Source organism: Neolamprologus multifasciatus, chromosome 12 (genome assembly GCF_963576455.1).
Source record: "Neolamprologus multifasciatus chromosome 12, fNeoMul1.2, whole genome shotgun sequence".
NCBI lineage: Eukaryota > Metazoa > Chordata > Actinopteri > Cichliformes > Cichlidae > Neolamprologus > Neolamprologus multifasciatus.
The window spans coordinates 16,726,957-16,746,978 of record NC_140450.1 but is presented as its reverse complement, the minus strand read 5'-3'; the positions used below and the strand labels follow the sequence as shown (position 1 = coordinate 16,746,978).

The 20,022-nt window shown below is 37.1% G+C and overlaps 1 protein-coding gene across 7 annotated transcripts in view; it reads right to left on the bottom strand.

Moving 5' to 3' along the window:
- The window catches only part of pdlim5a (PDZ and LIM domain 5a), a 63,257-nt gene that overhangs the window by 16,909 nt on the left and 26,326 nt on the right, over positions 1-20,022 (bottom strand). For 2 of the 7 annotated variants that reach the window (XM_085179183.1, XM_085179182.1), the window contains exons 4-9: positions 7,634-7,673; positions 6,672-7,102; positions 2,310-2,330; positions 2,188-2,205; positions 1,646-1,818; positions 1,506-1,542 (exon numbers count right to left, since the gene is read on the bottom strand). In XM_085179183.1, coding sequence (XP_085035309.1) covers positions 1,506-1,542; positions 1,646-1,818; positions 2,188-2,205; positions 2,310-2,330; positions 6,672-7,102; positions 7,634-7,673 — 720 coding nt within the window. Of the gene's footprint in view, positions 1-1,505; positions 1,543-1,645; positions 1,819-2,187; positions 2,206-2,309; positions 2,331-4,360; positions 4,387-6,671; positions 7,103-7,633; positions 7,674-20,022 lie in introns of all 7 variants that reach the window. The other 5 variants (XM_085179186.1, XM_085179184.1, XM_085179187.1 and 2 more) reach the window with 5 other exon arrangements.

Here is a 20,022-nt window from a genome sequence, read left to right as displayed (position 1 = left end):
CAGTCTGCACATACTCATCCAGATCTTATCCAGATTTATCCAGAAGTGATTTTTCAGCTATTTTTTTACGTCTTTTATGTCGAATGTGTGAATGTTGACTGAATATTTTGAGTTTGCTTGTATACACCTGTGTGCAGTATTTTAGTATTCATATCGGAAGTTCTGGATTTCTCAACTTTAATCTCTGCAACAATGGAAGATGACACCACACATTACCACAAATGGGCTCAACTAAAATTCTATATACTCCTCCTCCAGGATTCTAGGTATGCACTTACTGTAATTCATCCATCTATAACTACAGGGTTGGAATCAGTGGAGTGGGCGAAGCACATAAGCGACACGCAATAAACAGTCTAAAAGGGTCCAGCACATTGCAAACTGTAAAGGACAAGCCCACACACACACTCAAACGCACACACTGACACACATACAGACACAATAAAACTCCCAATGTTCACAAGTATGCTCTCACTCCAGCATTATTTCCTTTACTTATTTTAATCTCACTGATCAGCAATCATATATTCCTTCAGCACCTTACCGTTTCATTTTGTATACCTAAACAGTGAGACAGCCAATCACACACACAGGCACACAGACACATACACAAAGTCTACTGGACATTGAGGGTGCGAGCAGACACTCCGTGGTGCCAGTCTCTCAGCTCGTTGTACTTGGGGCCAATCACCAACCGAGTGGTCTTGTTCACTCTGCCATCCAGCACAAGTAAGAAGAAGAAAGAAGAAGAAGAAAAGGACACCAGAAGAGACATAGAAGAATGATTTAGGAAGAATAGGAATGTTGCCCTACAATCCGCATTAAGATGCGGTAAAAGCAATTGTATAATTGATATGGGAAGTACTGATCTTTACCATGTCCACTGAATCATGGCCATTAGTATGAATTGAATGGATCAAACCACACAGCTACATTCACATTCAGAATTATCTGTATGTTAGCATGAGTGATGTCAGACACGCAGTAACTCCACAAACCACCAAGAGCAATAGACAACCAACGGACAATGCAGTCATGGTTGCAGCACATCATGCAGCACAGCAAACCCGTCACATCCACAAATGACAATGACTAATAGAAAAAAACAAACCAAAACACTCATTTACACCTTAACTGGTAAATACACAGAGCAAGACTCTTAACTGCTGACATGCTCCAAAACAGCCTTGAGTAGCATTAGAGGAGAATGTAATGAGAATTGCTTTCTGAGCTTTCAGAGCTCAGAAAGCAATTCAGAATTGTGAAGTGCAGTACTCAGAGGTCTGGCTTTTGACTTAATGAATAAAATGTGATCCTTCCTCTGCTGTCTAGACAGGAAGAACCCACACAGCATCAGTGTGATTGCCAGAACTGTGCCACAAAGATTCAGCGTGAGAATCTCTGTTTGCTCCATAAAAGTGACTTTTATGTTAGCGACATCCAGCTCCACACAATCAATGACAATAAAAAGTAAAATTTGAGCATTTTCATTGCCATGCACTTACTTTGTCTTCTTGGCTGTGTCAGCTTCTTCATTTTGAACTGCAAGGGCAATAACATTAGACAAAGCATCACAATTATTAAGTTTGGTCAACAGTTTATATGCACTAATATTACATGTACTATACTGTAGTCAGGAGTATACCATTCTCAGTTCCAGTGATCTGAGCCAGAATCCTGAAAGATCTGGACTGGGTGGTGCCAGTACGTGGGCGCCAGTCCTCGGTGTCCTCCATTATGCGCTTTCTGCTGGCATCAGCGTGACTGGGAACATGGTAAAAATGGATGTCTGTATCCACAACATGTTTCCTAGGCACTCTGAGATAGGACAGGAAACAAGAGGATGCATGGGATCAGTAGATATACCTCCCATATAACTAAAGTAACAGAAATGGTGATTAATAACAGTGAGCTGGACACCACAATGTGTTATGATGTAAAAGCATGTTCGATTTTTTAGATTTTTAAGAGGTTACCTTGACTAGATGACTTTAAATTAATATACAACACACATTTTGAGGTTATTATACAAAATAATGAATAATCAAACTGTTAGATAATTAGAGGTATGCGAAATGAAAGTTTACCACACTGTAAATATGTAAATGGACACTAATTAGGCAAGGGCGAGGAAATCACACCGCAGTCTGTTAAATAAATTTGGTGGCAAAGACACCAATAAAATACCTTGGTGGCAGGGGTTTTCTTTTAAACAAACAAGGCAGAACAGAAATGAAAATAAACAAAATAAACGCACAATAATATAAAATATCTGTGCTGAGAATGAATGGATTTGTGAAAAGACTTACTTTAAAATACTTTGAGGTCCACTATAGTGGAAGTAAAGAAAGAAGACAGAGACAGAAATGGATTTACTCGTGATAAAAACTTTTATGGAAAACCTTTATGGAAATCTTAGTGACTGGAGTGGAAAATAAAAAAATAAAATAAAAAAAGATTCATAGACCACATCTACCAGTGCACGTACAACACAAAGCCAACAGAAGGAATTAACCAAAACAGGCTGGGTCTCTTTTCAACCACATGGTGGTGTCACTGAACTGCATACAAAACAGTAGAGCAACACTTAATTTAAAACAGTTTGAAAAGTTGTGGTTTTATTCAAATCATAGTTAGGAACATGCACATTTGAAACATAAAACTAAATTACTTTTGGTCTTTACGTGTCTGTATGAACAGTACATGCATGCACAGCCACAAACCTCTTACTAATTGGTTGTCAATACACACACACACGCACACACACGCACACACACACACACACAGACACACATGGAAACAACAATTTTTTCAGGCTCTGCTGTCAATAAATCACCTATAAATCCACTTCCACTAACAAACTCACCTAGCACATTCAATACAGACTGATTTATGAGTCTCTCAACACACTCTTGTTAAAGCAGCAGCTATGTGGGTGTGGCAGTGTTGACAGCTATACGTTAGCCTGGTCACACACTTCCAGTACGGGGAGCATTTCATATTATATTCCCTGTGTGTGTTGTGTAAGAGAATGTGTTTTGGATGCCACTCTGTCAGAATCAATAGTAGAGATTCATACTTCAGGGAAAATATAGTGTGAGAGTGCACCATAGTAAGTCTGATTTTAATTAGCTAAAGCATGTAGACCGCAGTGCTGCAGTTCTCGATTAATGTAAACCTGAAATTAGCCAAACTGAACAATAAACCATTTTTATTAGTAATTTTGGTAAAATACTATAAAAATGTCTTACTACTTACACATGGCTTTACTAATAAATAAGGAAAACGATTTATACTGTAAGATCTTAAATAAAATGTAAACAGTGAACTATTACAACATTTTCACATTGCATTATTAAAATGTAATGATAATAATGATGATATACTGTTATAATAATAATGAATAAAAATAATAAATAAAATGTAAATTAAAAACAGAATGCAATAATTAAAAAATCAGCAGGTGAACCGCTGAATACAGAAAGAAACAATAAAAAAAACACATATATATCTCATAGATATCTCATTGATACTGATATCTTGTTGTTTTGTATATGCAGTATTTTGCAGACTTTTAAGTTTTATATGTCATGTCTAAGCATTTTCAAGATGTAATAAGTGTAAAATGATACACAAAAAGCAAAAAGCCTTTTATAATAAATACACAATGATTGAAGGAAATTTGGGGTCTGGGAAACCTGTGCACTATTAATGCATGGCAATATACAGTTACACAGGTTTTTAGGCAACATATGCTGCAATTCATTCGTCTTTTAAAGAGAAGACCTTGCTTATTTCTGCAAGACAGCGCCAAACCACACTGTTTATGTTCTAACATGGTTCAATACTAAAGGAATAAGGGTGCTAAATTGTCTAAGCCTGTCAATAACTCTACACTTTTGGTGCATTATGAAAAAAAAGTGAAGGCTATGACTTCTGTCATTTTCAACTTTTGCGTTGTCATTAATAAATAAATAAAGTGCATTCTTTTCTTCATTAGGTTTGGCACATTGTCAGAATGTTTTTTGGAAATTAGATTGCAGGTAAGTAAACCCATATGGAAAAGATATATATAAATCTTATAAAGTTTGTATCTGTCTTGTGTGAAACTTGTATGAAAAGCATACAAGTGAAAACAGATATAATATACTTACTAAAATAATATATGAAAGTGGCCACTTTTATGAATAAATCATATAAGCCTTATATGATTCACTATATGAAGTAGGCCACATCTGATGCAAGTCTTTTATATGTTTTTTCTATTTCTTTTCCATATAGGAATGCATGCACAGAGAAGCCTCAACAGGTAACAAAGACAAGTGGCCAGTTAATCATGTGACATGCTTCAGAGACTAACTTTGTCACTTGACGAGATGCTGCCATCTGGAAAGCAGAGAAAAAAAGATTGAAAGGGACTGACATTGGCACACACACATGTAAGATACATACATATATATATATATATATATATATATATATATATATATATATATATATATATATATATATATATATATATATATATATATGCCATATGTATTATCTTACAGTAATATACACTGAAAGATGTAATTCATAAATCCCATAAATAAATGTGTATATATATATATATATATATATATATATATATATACACATTTATTTATGGGATCCCATAAATAGATGTGTATATATATATATATATATATATATATATATATATATACACATTTATTTATGGGATTTATGAATTACATCTTTCAGTGTATATTACTGTAAGATAATACATATGGCATATATATATATATATATATATGTATGTATTATCTTACGGTAATATACACTGAAAGATGTAATTCATAAATCCCGTGAAACAAACCGCACAAATTATTTGCAACATGCAGCATGCAAACAAGCAAGATGCAAAGCTGGATACATGCATGTAGTGCCAGGCTTTATGCATATCAGCAACAGAAGAAAATAAATAGAATAGATACGCCTGCTATTAAGCATGCGTGGAAATATAGATCAAACCATAGTTTGGTCTGCGTAATTATGTAGACATAATGGTGACTATGTTTTCAATGTGTATATATTTCTACACATTTCATATACAGCTGTGAAAGTAAATCTTTTAGATGGACTGTGAATGATTAAAATGATGTAATATGTGAATCTATTAGTGAAAACAGGAGCAAAGGAGTAACTTCAGTAACTAAAGTTAAAAAGAATGTTGAGGTATGTTTTTAATGAGATTAGCTATCGATAAAAAAATACAAATCTAAAGAAATATCAATTTCAAGATTTAATAAAGTAGTTTAATTACCTGATGTGGTATTAAATGTTAACTCTGATACATGAGATAGGCCACGTACGTGACTAAAATGCATCACTAGTCTCTAGTGTGTACGTGCGCATGTCTGCATGGTGTAAGATTATATTGTGCAGATCACTAGTGACTGCTGAGTCTTACAGAAAGAGAGACCACTGACTAGTTTCAAAAGTGCTCAGAGAGAGAACGTAATTGGAATGAACTGAGAAATTATGAGTCAGAGAAGGAGCGGTCCATTTGGCACCTCCTCTTTTCAAAACTATTTAATTTAAAAAATGAGTCAAGGACACTAAAAATTGCCAGCATAGGCATTTGCACATGTTTAAATTTATATGATTCCAGACTTTACGGACTAATTCTTTCTTAAAATAAGAGCAAAGAGAATGCCAAACTACTAAAGTTACCAATGGAGGATATATATTTAGACAGATTACTAACAGCATCATAGCCTAGTTATACTCATTATGGCTCTAGAAAGGTTGAAAGACGAGTTGAGACAGAAAAGGAGGAAGAGTATATGATGGCAGAAATGTTGGTGAAGACAGTTCCATGCAGCTATGATGTGAAAGATGGTGATTGATTTAAAAGAGAAATAGAGTAAAAAAATGACAGAGAACATGAACATGATGAGAATAGTTATTGACTCCATCTTTCTCTTCATCCTTCCAATATGCTTATAAAAGGTCAACAGTGGAGAGGTTCTCCTTAATGATTCGTGATAAAATGAAGACCTATGAGCGCGATGTGCTCACAAACACAAAAAATAGAAGTGAGACTGCACCTGCATTTAAACAAGTTAAAATGAGGTGATATCCTCCCACAGCAAGCGTCATGGCATGTTTTATTTACTATTTTAAGAAAACTCTGGAAGCTATTTACTATGTTTAAGAAAGCACGCCTAACTGTTTGTCTTTTCTTATTTCACAGAATTTCAGAATTGAAATGATCCTGATCAGGAGGAATTGATTTTCATGTTTCTTTGGTTTGGCACCTAGAAAATTTTCCCAGATGTTTGCAAACTTGCGCTTTTTTTTAAGGAATGTTGGCAAAAGATAACTGAAATATATATTTGAACATTATATGCTGTAAGAAGAAATGCATTGGACTTAAAGTTAACTATAACCTTGTAAACATGTCCTAGAGAAACACCACAGGTTACTACAGGTTACTGCATAAATTGGTATTTCAACTGGTGATTGAATCTGAACCTGCTAATCATCCAGCAGGCACGGTAGTAAAAATGTGCAATAATACCCATAAGGAGAGCAAACAGACGGTCTCAGTGGATAAAACTGAGGAATGTGAAAGAGCCGAGAACGGTTAATTGTTTGAACCAGTTTACAAAGCCACCACTCACCCATTAAACTGCAGTGGTAAGGCTCCTCCCTGACTCTCCAACAGGCCCCGCCTCTGCCCCATGGCCACCTCACACGCATTCTCAGTGGAGTACAGGTTGATTGGTGTGTTATAGACCGAAGGCTGAGGCGGGACGAGGACAGGGGGGGAGGAGGAGGCAGAGGATGGATAAGAGACAGGAGGTGGAGAAAGAGAAGGAGGACGAGGACTAGTATGGAAGGATGCAGGTGTAAAGGCAGAGGACGGAGAGGGGATGGAAGTGGCAAAAGGGGACTGTAAAGGAGGGTGTTCACTCTCTGATTTGCAGTCCCCGTAAGGTCTGGGGGCCTTGTTGTTGGACACAGCAGAGTGGCTGGATGAGTGATCATGAGGATGGGGTGGAAGAGGAGGATGGGCAATGGCTACCGGTTTTATGATGTCTGATCTGTTGCCCTACCGATACGAGAGAAAAGCATGCAAATACAAACACAGATAAATCACATCAAATCACACACTATGCTGATGTTTCCCAGGTTACATATTCATGTCTATATGTTTGTCTAGTATAAGTAGTTCAGTTAACACAGTTTAAAATAAACTTCAATCATAATTTCTTTATTTTAAAAAAACTAGGGAAACACCAGTATACCTGACTGTAATTCATAATAACCATAAAACATAGCAAATGAATCAAGACAAAAGTGGTGGTCATGCAACAAAACAACTTCTAACCGCTAAAAAGAAGTCACTCACTAGAGAACAAGGAACCCCAGGTGACAGCTTTTTAATTACTTTACTTTTACTTTAATGAATTCCTTTGTTTATTAAGGAGTTTTGGCCACATATTTCACTTTTCACATGACTACACAGACAAACACAAATATGCAGCTGCTCTAAATCCAATTATTCACCTGGGATGCCTCGCTTTAATTAATGAGTGATTAGTATTTGCACTTTGAGCTGAGTTTCATATTTTTACAGTACCTTTGGTGCAACAGGAGGAGGTTTAGAAACACTGGGGGCCCTATAAGGAAGAAAGAAAAAGGGAAAGGAAAACTTTATGAGTTATGATGGCACACCACTCTTTTTTTTCATTTTATTATTTCCTTTCAAACATTGTGACTATAAGCCAGCACCATGTGGCTAAAATTACACCAGCTCTTCCACACTGTTTGCTAATATTTCTATAAATATAAATAAGTGCTAATACCATACTGTCATTTTTTAGGTTTTGCTGAGGTTTATTTAAAAAAAAACCCAAAAAAAAACAAGCGGTTACAGTGAATTACAACTAAACCCTTGAGCTTTCAGCATAGAAACCAAGACTGAGAAACGTTTCTGTCATCATTTATGAGAGCACCAAAAGAGGCCTGGTGTGTGTCTATGCATGAAACAAATAAATTCTAGTTACTGGAGCTGAAAATTGTGGTTTCTTTCAATCTGTCTAAACTTCTAAAGGCAGCTGTTTTTAGTTCATAAAGGCCTGTATTAATCTGATACATTTGGTGTTTGATACTCTTGATGCCTCTTTAAGCTCTGATCTCCCCTAAAGGTCATGTGAGGAGCATGTCTGGAACTCCCTACACTCTTAACTTTGCCCAGAAGTAATTCTGGCTTAGCACTTCATAGCAATACTAATTTTACTGAGATCCTTTTTCATCTGTTGACAATATTCTTTGCTGACGTATGTGGTTTAAAATGACATCAATGCAACAGCACCTAATTTATGCAAATAAGTGAATCAAATCAGCAACAGTAAACACTGGAGATCAACTTTTGTAACACTACCAACAAACAGGTACACATGGAACAAATGACAAACGGTTGTGCAGTGCTACACGGCTTGATTGAGGATGTAAAAAGGGGGGTAGTATGTAAGTTAACATAAATTAAAGGTTAAGCAAACTGCACAGTAACTGCAGACATGTAAATATCTGCTGCTTTGCATTCCTTCCAGAGCAATCCTTCATGAAACTTCCTCAGGGAGGTTCATGTCCCTCATCTCTGTAAATCTGAACCGACACCCTTGTAGTAGCTAGAATCTCATCAGTCTCCAGACACAGATACACACTGGGCTTTTTCTCTTTTTATCTTGTTCCACACTAGTTTTGTTTTGCCAGAACTGAGATAATCACAAATCATATTTGCAGCAGGAACGGTTTATGGGCAAATGTTGTGTTGAACAGTTACACAACAGATTTTATCGTGGCTGTAGCTTTCGTAGATTCTGAACACAGGAATTTATGCAGATCCCACACTCAAACAAGATTTGTACTTTTAGGAAAAGGAAATAAGAAAAAATAAACTGGCCTAAGCAAAGTATCTGTAACAGGCTTTTCGGCACTCCAGGCTGTATGTTGACCCCAGGAACCTTTACTGATAAAATTCTTTTTGCATAGACATCCTGATTGTGGTTATGGCACTTAACTATCACAATAGGTTGATTGTAGTGTCAATTACATTCCTGTTTGCAACAATCCAGCTCATCTTTCCTTTTCGTGTGTCAGTAAGTCACCTGTATCCTCTCATCTCCTGACGGTTTGGGTTCGTTTCCACGGACACACTAAACCATAAACAGTCCAGCATATCCCCAAGGCTAATCTGGGGACAGCCATGATCTCATGGGCACAACCAATACCATGGAAATATGTGTGGCACATCGGGGTAGTGAGGGGAACACTGGGTTAGTCAGAAAGGTATTTCAAATCTGATACCGTCATCTCTGTGAGCCACTGCCTTGATTACACCACACCTATAACTGGAAAACACTAGCATGGAAATGGTTACAGTCACATGTTAGGGGGAAAAGATGGCTGTTAGAAAGTGAATATAAACAGCAGTCTAATTTAACTCACAGAGGTTGAGCTCTGTCCTCAAAGTCAATTTGAATTTTAGGTTTCAAACAAGAAACCTACAGTTTTAATAAGATGTGTCCTCTGACTTGGCTCAACCTTGGCAGAACTCATGAGAGCATCAAGGTTGATCTTCCTGAAACTTAAGTAGCTGTTAATAACAACTCAGAACTGGAGAAAGTGTGTGTGAAAATGTCCTTGCACTTGGTAAAAGTTACACACACAATCAGCAGTCACTAAATAAACAAATAACAGTTTTATTTTTCTTTAATTTTGATAAATTGCCACAACATAACAGCAATATGATGGGTTATAAGAGAAGATGTAAAACCTTAATGTTTCTTCATAAGTGAGAAGTGAGGCTCCTAAATTAAACTGCTGCTATAGACACTGATAGTGTGACAGCGACAAACATAGCAGTTCATCTGTTCTGGACACCAACTTGGAAACACTGTGTGTGCATCCGTGTGTTCTTTGTCTTAATGTAGCGATCCATTTAGGAGTTATCTGTCCATGTTTCGTGTTAACTGTCAGGCTCTACATGCCTGTCTCTGCTTTGCTCTGTTTAATGTTCATGGACATTTTATTACATAACAGTGTGATTGCTAAGGATAAAAAGAATATAAGATAAACTATGTTTTTCTTTGTATGCTGGTAATCAGTAGTTGAGCTTGTATCAAATTGTCTACATTTTCATCATTCGATTTTTCACTGTTTGCGGAGGATAATGTAAAAATTAGATTCTGTGGTTTGGGTGGGTGTTGGTGCAGCATCATGTCAATATTAAATTTAATCTTGTGTGTTATTTCACTAATTACATAGCTCCAATGTGTATCTTTTAATTTGTTTTATAGCAGACTTGATAGATTAATTGACCTCATCATGAAGAGCAGGTATCTCTTTTTCGTCTCCTCTCAAATCACCCATACAATCGCGGCTGTTCCATGTTCTCAGTTGTGCATTTGTTTCTAATCTCTTTGGTCTATTCTTGCTCAAATGACATCATTGAGTGATGTTTCCAGGGCTGTGCCCTGACATGCCATCAACTTCACCGGCAAGGAACTAACACTACTGAATCAGTAGGAGATTGTTGCCCGTATATGTGTCTGTGTGTGCGAGTTAGGAGCCGTTAGCAGGCAAAATACGTGTAGATTATACTACACAAGCACGATATACACAGAGATGCACAAATACCCACATTCACATGTAAGAATTTTAAAATTATTTAAGTAAGTGTTTTGCCGTATGGATGACACAATCGCTAGAGGTGGCGAAACAACAAAGATCCAGTTGTTCACAAAAACTTCACTTGCACACGCAGAGAGGGTGGGGTGACAGTGATTTCAGACAGGACAGGTTGGTCCAGGAAATGTTGCTGGGAAAATGCAATAACACAGACCACAAGGACCAGTTTATACACTCCATGGGACATGCTCCTTCAAATAAGCGTTCATGAAAGCAAACACACACATGGAGGCACAAAGTGTGTCTGTCCAAGTTTATTTTTAGATTTAGTACACCCTAGCATTTCTTTCTTTCTTTCTTTTTTTTTTTGCTCACATTTTTTTTAACAACCATGAACACTGACTTGCATACAATTTGTCTTTTTTGGGCAACTCTTTTGCATTCAGTCCAAGGATAGAAAGATTTGGGATTACACAACTGGAATCAAAGCACTTTGAACCAAGTAGATCCAAAGATAAAAATATGACAACATTCTATTGAATTATTGAAATTGATTAATTGACTCCTAGTCCATAACACAGCTAAAATAGTAGAGCGAGGAAAGAATACACATTTTGTCAAGTGTCAAAATGATACTAGGAAAAATTTTTCACACTATATACGAACTTATTCAGCTAGTCTGAGAGGACACATCCTTTTTTACTGTAAAGATTTAAGGGTTTTAGAAGCTCCTTAATTTAAATACAAACATAACTGTGCCTTTTTTAGGCAGTACTTTACAAAGCAACAACAAAAAAACATTTCCTCTTAGCGCTTCCCAGTTTTTTTCTTCTCACACTGTTTCCTCTTTATTATTTCAGCTTTCACCATTTGTATCTGTCTCTGTTCTAATCATCTTGCCTTTCTTTCTAACTTGCCTTCCTGCCTTTCATGTAGATTCTTTTTCCTCTGGACCCCTAGAGTGAGGTCACCCTTTTTAAACAAAAGAGATAATGACTTAGAGAATAAACAAAGACATCTAAAATGTATGCAGTCGTCATTCCTGAAGGTGGGACACATACTCTTAGCCTTTGTGTATTTATTTCTTGTTCTGTACCTTATTAGGAAAAAAGGGAGATGAAGAGGATGGTTTGGTTTCAATCTTTTCCCAGTTCTACCTTAAACTGGAGCAGACAGACACACGTGTGCAGGAGAAAATGCCAGGGAAGCCCTAAAAATAGAGCGATTGGCAGGATTATTGCCATATGTGGTTCACCATTTGGGTGTTTGATAATCAATTTGTGTGTGCAGTGATTAGAGAGGACTTGGTCAGTGTTGTTATGATGTGATCAAATCCAACAACATCTGCATTAGCTACTATTTCCATACCAATACTATTTACTAGAAATGGTCCTTAAATAGATCTGGAAGCCGACTCTGACTGTCATTATCGGCCCTCACGTTAGACAAGGCCATATGAGAAACATCTCCTAATGTAGCATTACAAGGCTGTGTGTGTGTGTGTGTGTGTGTGTGTGTGTGTGTGTGTGTGTGTGTGTGTGTGTGTGTGTGTGTGTGTGCATGTGACAGAACTCTACTCATGTCCATTTATCTTGGTATGAGTGTGTTTTCCTCCACATTTCTTATCCTCTCCATCCCACCATTATCTCTACACTGGCCTCAACAGGCCTTTCAAATACATATGACATCACACGAGGCCCTAAAAGGAGCTTTGAAAGTGACCAGACCCAAAAAGCCACAGCAGTATCTTCAGTCAGTCAAATAAACTTAGTCTGAAACAAATTGTAAAGACATACAAGTAGTATTCTCACAGCTGCATTTCAGGTGTTTGTCAGTTATTCTCGTATCAAGAAAGCTCAACATTATGCAGCTCACGACAAATGGGAGGTGTTTTTTAAAAATCTTTTCTACATTGTTTTAGTTCTGTCCTCTTCCATAAATGCACATGCCAACACAAATACTCAGGGTACAAACTGACCATGGTTTTCATGGATGCAAGCTCTTAAGATACAACAATAATCTAGGCCTGCTTATCTGATGGGCCACAAAAGCTTGCACGTCACGCTGACACAACCTACTGCTAATGCAGCTAGATTACATTCAATTTAATACTTCTTAGTATACAGTTGATTTTAAAATTGCTATTTTATAGATCTTGCAGATCTTCATCAGCAATCTTTCTGTCTGTAGTTTACTTCTACTATTTGGGGAAATTTGGGGTTAATAGTGGGAAACTAATAAAGAGGCAACACAAGCCTGAACATATCACAACTGTATTTACTCTGGTAACATGGCAACAAATAATTTTTATAGTAATTCACTTTCTAACAAAAACACAGCAGTTGACTGGTACCCTAAGGAGTCTTAAAGCAAATCATGAGAGGAAACAGACCCATTAAGTTAAACCCCATCAGCGCAGGAGAAAGGAGGTAGTGTTAGAGTCTGCTGGTCAACAGTACTAAAGGCAGTACCTCTATAACTATAATGTGTATTTCTCCACAGTAAGTGGGAAAAAATAGTGTGATAAAAACTGTGAATAAAAATCCAAAAAATGAGTCACAAAACCTAGAGTCTACTGCCAATACACATAGTTTATAGAGTCAGTATATTAAGTACATTAAACAGTAAATCAATGAAAAACCATTTAAAATCTCATGCTCTATTATAAACTACTGCTGAAGCACAGATGAAATAATTTAGGGTAATAAAACAGATGCGGTCATTTACAGTATTTAATTTTTTTTTGATGTTTTCCAATTTTATGAAACACTAAAGTCTTGTAATATATATCTTTTAAAGGCAGAGGGCAGATGGTTTGTTTTTACATGAAACTTTAATGCAACTGCTGAGTGGTTGTGTAATGGTACAGAGTTGGTCTGAATGCTTGCATTGTTTCTAGACTAGCAGGGCAGTAAATAGCAGAGCTAGAATCCTGAGTTGTCTTTTTAAATCTAATTTAAACTTTTACAGCCTTCTTTCGCAGGAGACTGACCGAGAAGTAAAACTTTGGATCGTGGTTTGAGGAAGGCATCCATCTGAGTCAAGTCGAGCAGCCGCCTCTACTTTTTTTGATATACCGAAAAAAAGTAAATTGGGTGGTTGTTACATTAAAAAGAAGTCTACCGTGTAATTTGAACACAAAAATTTAATGTTGCTATCTTGAACGTAATTAAATCATGTAGGATCTGTACGAAATTTAACAACTTAATTTGTTCTTGTTGAGATGACCTGATACAATCTAGTAAGAGTGGTTAGTGTCTTTAAGAGTGATCACAAGATCACACGAGATTTTAAACCACAGGAAAATCACTGGAGGCAGACAACTACACCCACACCCCGTGCATGCTAGCGCTATTTATTGTGGTTTAACCTGTCAAGGACAAAAACGTAAAGAAGATTCTGCATCAAGCCTTGAAATCATAGCTTTCCTACTTTTGATAAGCCAGGATTGGTGGCGTGGTGGTTAGTGCTGTAAGAAGGTTCTGGGTTCAAATCCACAGTCTGGTGCAAATGGATGTTTGTGTCTATGTGACAGACTGGTGAGCTATCCAGGGTGTACCCTGCCTTGTAACCTATCACTCCAGGGTTATACCCCTGCAACCAGGCTAAAGATAGAAGGATGGTAGTTGTTGTAGATCCATAAAATTTTTATGGTAACCAGACTCTAGACTTTGTTGAACATTATGTAATATGAAGACAACATGTAGTATTTAAGTGACGAAGTAGTAGTGGCTATCTGTGGTTGCAAGAGCATTACACCAGCCAACTTTGACCCTCTGTCTTTGTGTTACACAGACAACTGTTCAGCAGCAGAGATTAAGGGTCACCAGGATCTATTCATGTCTGTCATTAGGACCCATCAACAAGGTAACACACAGATGGAAGATGGCAGTAGTATCCAATAGTTTGAATGTTATAAATAAATTAATAAATAAACAATTAAAAAATAAATAAAGTTAGATTATAGAATTTTAAAATATTAAGCCTTTTTTTACAAGACCGTATTAAAGCCTTAAATACTCTTGCGCTGCTGGAGTCTGATAGCTATGCAAAAGGTGGGGGAAGGTTTTGCTGTTTTGTTTTTTTTAATATATAGTCATATGGATGCTAACCTGCAAGGAGAGAAGACTACTGATGCTAACTTTATCTACACTTGAAATGTCTGCTTACTTTTAAGCAAGGTCATTAATCTATATTTAAATTTCTGTTTAATTCACTACAGCATTAGTTGGAGGAACATCCATAACTGTAGTATGTATGTATATACAATAATAAGCACCCTCCCTTCACAGAGAATAAGTTGACTGTTATTTCTAAAATCAGGCAATGACAACACCTGGTGACACATCAGTCAGCTGAACTTTCTTGAGGCAAATACTGCACACAGCTTCGCCTCTAGTAGCTGGATCAGTTATCATCTGAGTCCCGAAATAGTCCTGTAAAATTGTTCACACAACTCGCAGTCACCATCTTTTCAGCACCCCCCTTTTCCATCTTCTTCTAACTATAAATGTCATCATAGTATCACTTTATTAGAAAGATGAGCACCTGTATTTATGATGGTAGAAATACTTTTCTAAATGCTGGAATTATGGTAACGTAATACTGTAATACTAACAGGTAGGGCTGGGCTATATCATACCGTTCACGGTAATACCGGTGTAATGTTGGGCAACGATAGAAAAATGAAATATCGCGATAGAATATGGGTAAAACGCACATGCGCAGTGCCTTTGTTTACATACACACATGGCGGCGACGCAGAATGAGAAGAGCGAAAACGGATCGTTAAATGAAACGGATGAACCAGAATTGGTTTGTAAAAATGTTGCAACTTCAGTGGTGTGGAACTGGTTTAGCTTTCATCCGTCAGATACACAACAAAGCACTATTTTTGGTAGAGCATGCTAGCGGGCCGTCGTTATTACCGTGTTTTTTGGAAAATACGGCACACTTAAAATCAATCCTTTGATTTTTCTGAAAATCGACAGTGCCCCTTAAAATCCCGTGAGCCTTATGCATGAATTCTGGTTGTGTTTACTGACCTCGAAACGATTTTATGTACACGGCACTCGAAAATCTGTCAAATGTTTTAGTACGACTTTCCTAAGCTACGAACCCGCACCGCTTGATGGATTGTCGGAGCATTACGGCTATCGTAGGCAGGCGCCTCGCGGAGTGATACGTACTGTGCTTCAACATAATATTACCATATTGTGTGTATATAACCTCTTTTTAAGTTTTGTGGATATTATACATGGTTATGCTGAGGATATGTCGGCCAATTTCCACTGGAAAGCCTTTTGGTTAAACTGTCAGCACGGAATTTGCATTTGCACTGTTACATTTTTATATAACTTTAATGCACATAAAAAACAGCTGCTTGTTTAAGTGAAAATACATTGATGGGGTTTTTTGTTGCACTAATAAAGTTGTGGAGTTGTAAAGTATTTTGTAAAGTGTCAATTATATCGTCAGTTATATTGTTATCGCAGATTTTCAAATGTATATCGTGATAAATATTTTTGGTCATATCGCCCTGCTCTACTAACAGGTCTATTTAACATTTATCATGTGTCTATGTAGCTGACAGTCTTAATAAGAACCACACAAAGCAAAGAGCAGTGAGAGACTCTAGACCAGTAACCAAAGGAAACATGAGTTAATTCAAAAACTGTCAAACCTACTTATAGAGTAAAAGTGCACTCTGAGCTGTCTTTGCATTATACATCACACCCAGTCAAAGACTGATTTGATTGGGTGTGATGAGAAATCAGTGTTACAGGGCTCACGCTGTATGAGGACACATGATTCTATGGGATCTAAAACAGGTTGAACTGATGCTGCATTCTTTAGCAATGTAGTCTTGCAAGACCTATCCAGTACTGAAATATAGTCTCAATGTATTTATAATATGTACTAGTCCATCAACTCCAACTGCTTTCATCTCAAGAATAAACAGTGCAACAGTGATAGGCAGGCTGCAAAAGTGCCAACAACAAACTGTTAATGTCAGCAAGACAGGGAAAAAGTCGATTTTTTTGTCTTTTGATTTTAGTGCTTTGCAGTTCCCAGTTTCTTTTCTTCTGTTTGGCAGCTCACAAGTATTTCTAAGGCAGTAACATCAGGAATAATACATAAAATAGAAGAAAGAAAGACAGGCTAAAGAGACAGGGCTCAGGCTATGAAGATTATTCAGAACTGTCTGCTCATCAAAATGATCCACAGCTGGACCAGGAAGTGTTTTCCATATTCCACATCTGGCCTTAGGTCTGTTGAAAGGGTTATGGATATCAATGTGCATCAAAATCACTTTGAAACATTCGTTCACAGAGATTCAGGATTTACTAGATTGGTTCTAGTTTCCTTGAATTGTTTTCGTCTTGTTTTGGATACTCTGTATCTGTTTACCTGGCCTGGTTCTTGCTTTTTCTCTCTTTGGCTCTTTACCTAAAATACACAAACTCTTCCATTGTTCTCGGAGTGATGTTAGGTCAATGCCTCAAAATCGTGCAGGGCTTTAGTAGTATGCCTCATTTCTTTATATTTGCCTTCCAAGGAGCCAGACTTTCTTGTAATTTTTTAAAGTCCTAACATTGGCTATTTCTTCACTCATTTATAGTCCAGCTCTTGTACCTGACCATTATCAGACAAATGACTTCTGGTAAGCCACTTAACACTTATCTATGACTCATTTAAACACAAAAAGGCACCTATCTCAAAGGATGAGCCAGTGTCGTGACTACTCAACATAACAGACAATTTAATGACAAAATGATTTACCTTGTCACTAGAAACATGTTGCAATAATACATAATTTGTTCCCATTTCTTTAGTTGAATCTAAGAAAAATGCCAGCAATGTCTTTAAGAAATAGGAAAAAATCCAGCAAAGACCTGACACAAGACCTGAAAGATACATCTGGCCCTTTGGTTGATCCCTGTACTATTTGCCGAGGATAATCAGAAATGGTCTCAGTGGAAGGGTGGCTGTCAAGGAGCCATTCCTAAGTAAGGGAGACAGGGGAAAAGGCTGGGTTCTGCCAAACAACACAAGAACTGCACTGTAAATCAGTGGCAGCAGGTCTTACAGAGTGAAGAATCGAAATTTGTCATTAATCAGAAAGAGGCCAGAAAACAGTTACAACAGTGAGTGTCTGCACCAATCTATAAAACACAGTGGAGGTTGTGTCATTTAGGTCGCATTTAGGTTTAGGTCGCATTTCAGCAAGAGGTCTTGGAGATCTGGTTAAAATTGAGGGAATTATGAACACAGAAAAGTATCATCAGACTTTGATGCAAATCTAGAAAGCGTTTTATATGAATTGGTGTCATTTTTCAGCATGACAATGATCCCAAACACAACACACAGTGCAAATCAAGAATTTGTCTCGACAGAACCCGGAACTCAACATTATTGAGGCACTGTGGGATCATGTTCACAGAACAAAAGGCAGCTTTGAATGTCCTTCAAGAAATCTGGAGAACTATTCCTGAAGAATACTTACAGGAATGACAAGAAAGCTCGCCTAAGAGAGCTCATGCTGTGTTGAAGAATAAATGTGGTCATACTAAATACTGACTTTGAAGCTCATTAGAACTTTTACCTTATATACTGTATTACCATATGTGTCTGCTATAAATCACTGCTGTTATTTCCCATTTTCCTAGGAAAATATGAAGAAATGAAGGGTGGTTCAAGATTTTTGCACAGTACTGTCCATGACAGTGATTCTAATATGATCCTGGCTCTCACTGAACAAATACCTGAGTCTCTTTCAGCTTCTTCCCACTATAAAATCTGATCAATTTCAACACATGTGCCTAAACACTTAGTAGAATTTTTGAGCATACTTTATCTACAGAATACATAATGAGAATTTTGCCTGAAAATGAATTTATATTGCCTAGTCTAGACTGAAAACAGCATTTAGACCTAAAGCTTAATGTGAGAACTGAAGGAAAACATAACAAATCATGTCTGGGAAAAGTGTGTATTATGTTACAAAACATGTTAATTGCAATTTATTATAGACTCATTTGTAACTATAATTAGAAGTTTATTTTATTTGGAACAAAGCTGCCGATTGTACCGTTTATGTTCTCATGGTGTCTTGCAGCCCGAGATGCACTTATAGTAATTACTCAGCACATACAATATGTAGCTTCTTATTTTTCTCTTTCTGTCAGTCCAGATGATTTTTCACACTGTTCCAGCTGCCTGCCTGGGTATTATTCAACAGTGCTGGCTCGCCTAAGGATGAGTGCTCTTGGCTTACAGTAAGATATTTTTGGCAAATAGCAAAGAATAGTAAAAAAAAAAATGAAAAAAGAGACAGAGTGAAAAAAAAAGCAGAGACAGATGAGCATAACACAGTGTTCTTGGCTTGAGAATATCTAGGGGCTAGATTCACAGACCCCTAATATTTTGGGGGGCAAAAATAAGAGGATATAAAAAAAAAGACGTACAGAGACAGGTGCATGAAGCTGGTATTAGGATATGAACAGTGAATACGACAAGCCAAGGATGACGGCCATCAGCTTTAGCTGATCTTTGGCAAATAGTACAGACCGGTGAAAGACAGAGACAGGTGAGCCTAGTTTAGCACTCGTAGCTTTGGCAAATAATCAAAGGCATATAAGTGACAATGGCAGCTGCACAGAGAGAATCTATTAGTACACAGGGTTTGTAAAGAGCTGTGAATTTCTGTAGCTACAGTGCAAGTCTTATAAGTTCTAACACACGGTAATGTGCCATATTTTCACTGTTTTCAGTAGACCTCCATTTTATTTTTTCCTATACATTTTTACTAAACCCTCCCTCTTATTTATATTTGCATTTGAGTTTAAATTGGTGCAACATATAGAATACCTAGCTCTACATTCATGAATTAGGCTGTTAGGTGTTCATGTCTACCATCACCAGAAGCTGCTTAGCATCACCCAACAACCACCTTCCATGATTATTTGCACTCTCTCGCCCACTTTTCTTGTTATGTCTTCACTATGTGCTTGATTTCAATTTCATCTCCATCTGACTTAAAAAGCTAAAACTTGGATTGATTGTTTCAGTCTTCTGACTTCAAACTGAGAGTTTATATGTTCACATGTTTTTAATCTGTTCAATATGAAACTTCGATGATGCCTTATTTTCCTGATATTCGCACACAAACACATCATCCGTGCCCCCTTTTTTTGGCTCCAAAACATCTTAGCAATCCAAATGTCAGCATTGCTGCGTTAATCGGCTTATTTTTTTGTACCTCCCACCCAATGACAGCTGGGATAGGCTCCAGCACTCCAGTGACACTGAACTGGTTAAGTGGTTAAGAAAATG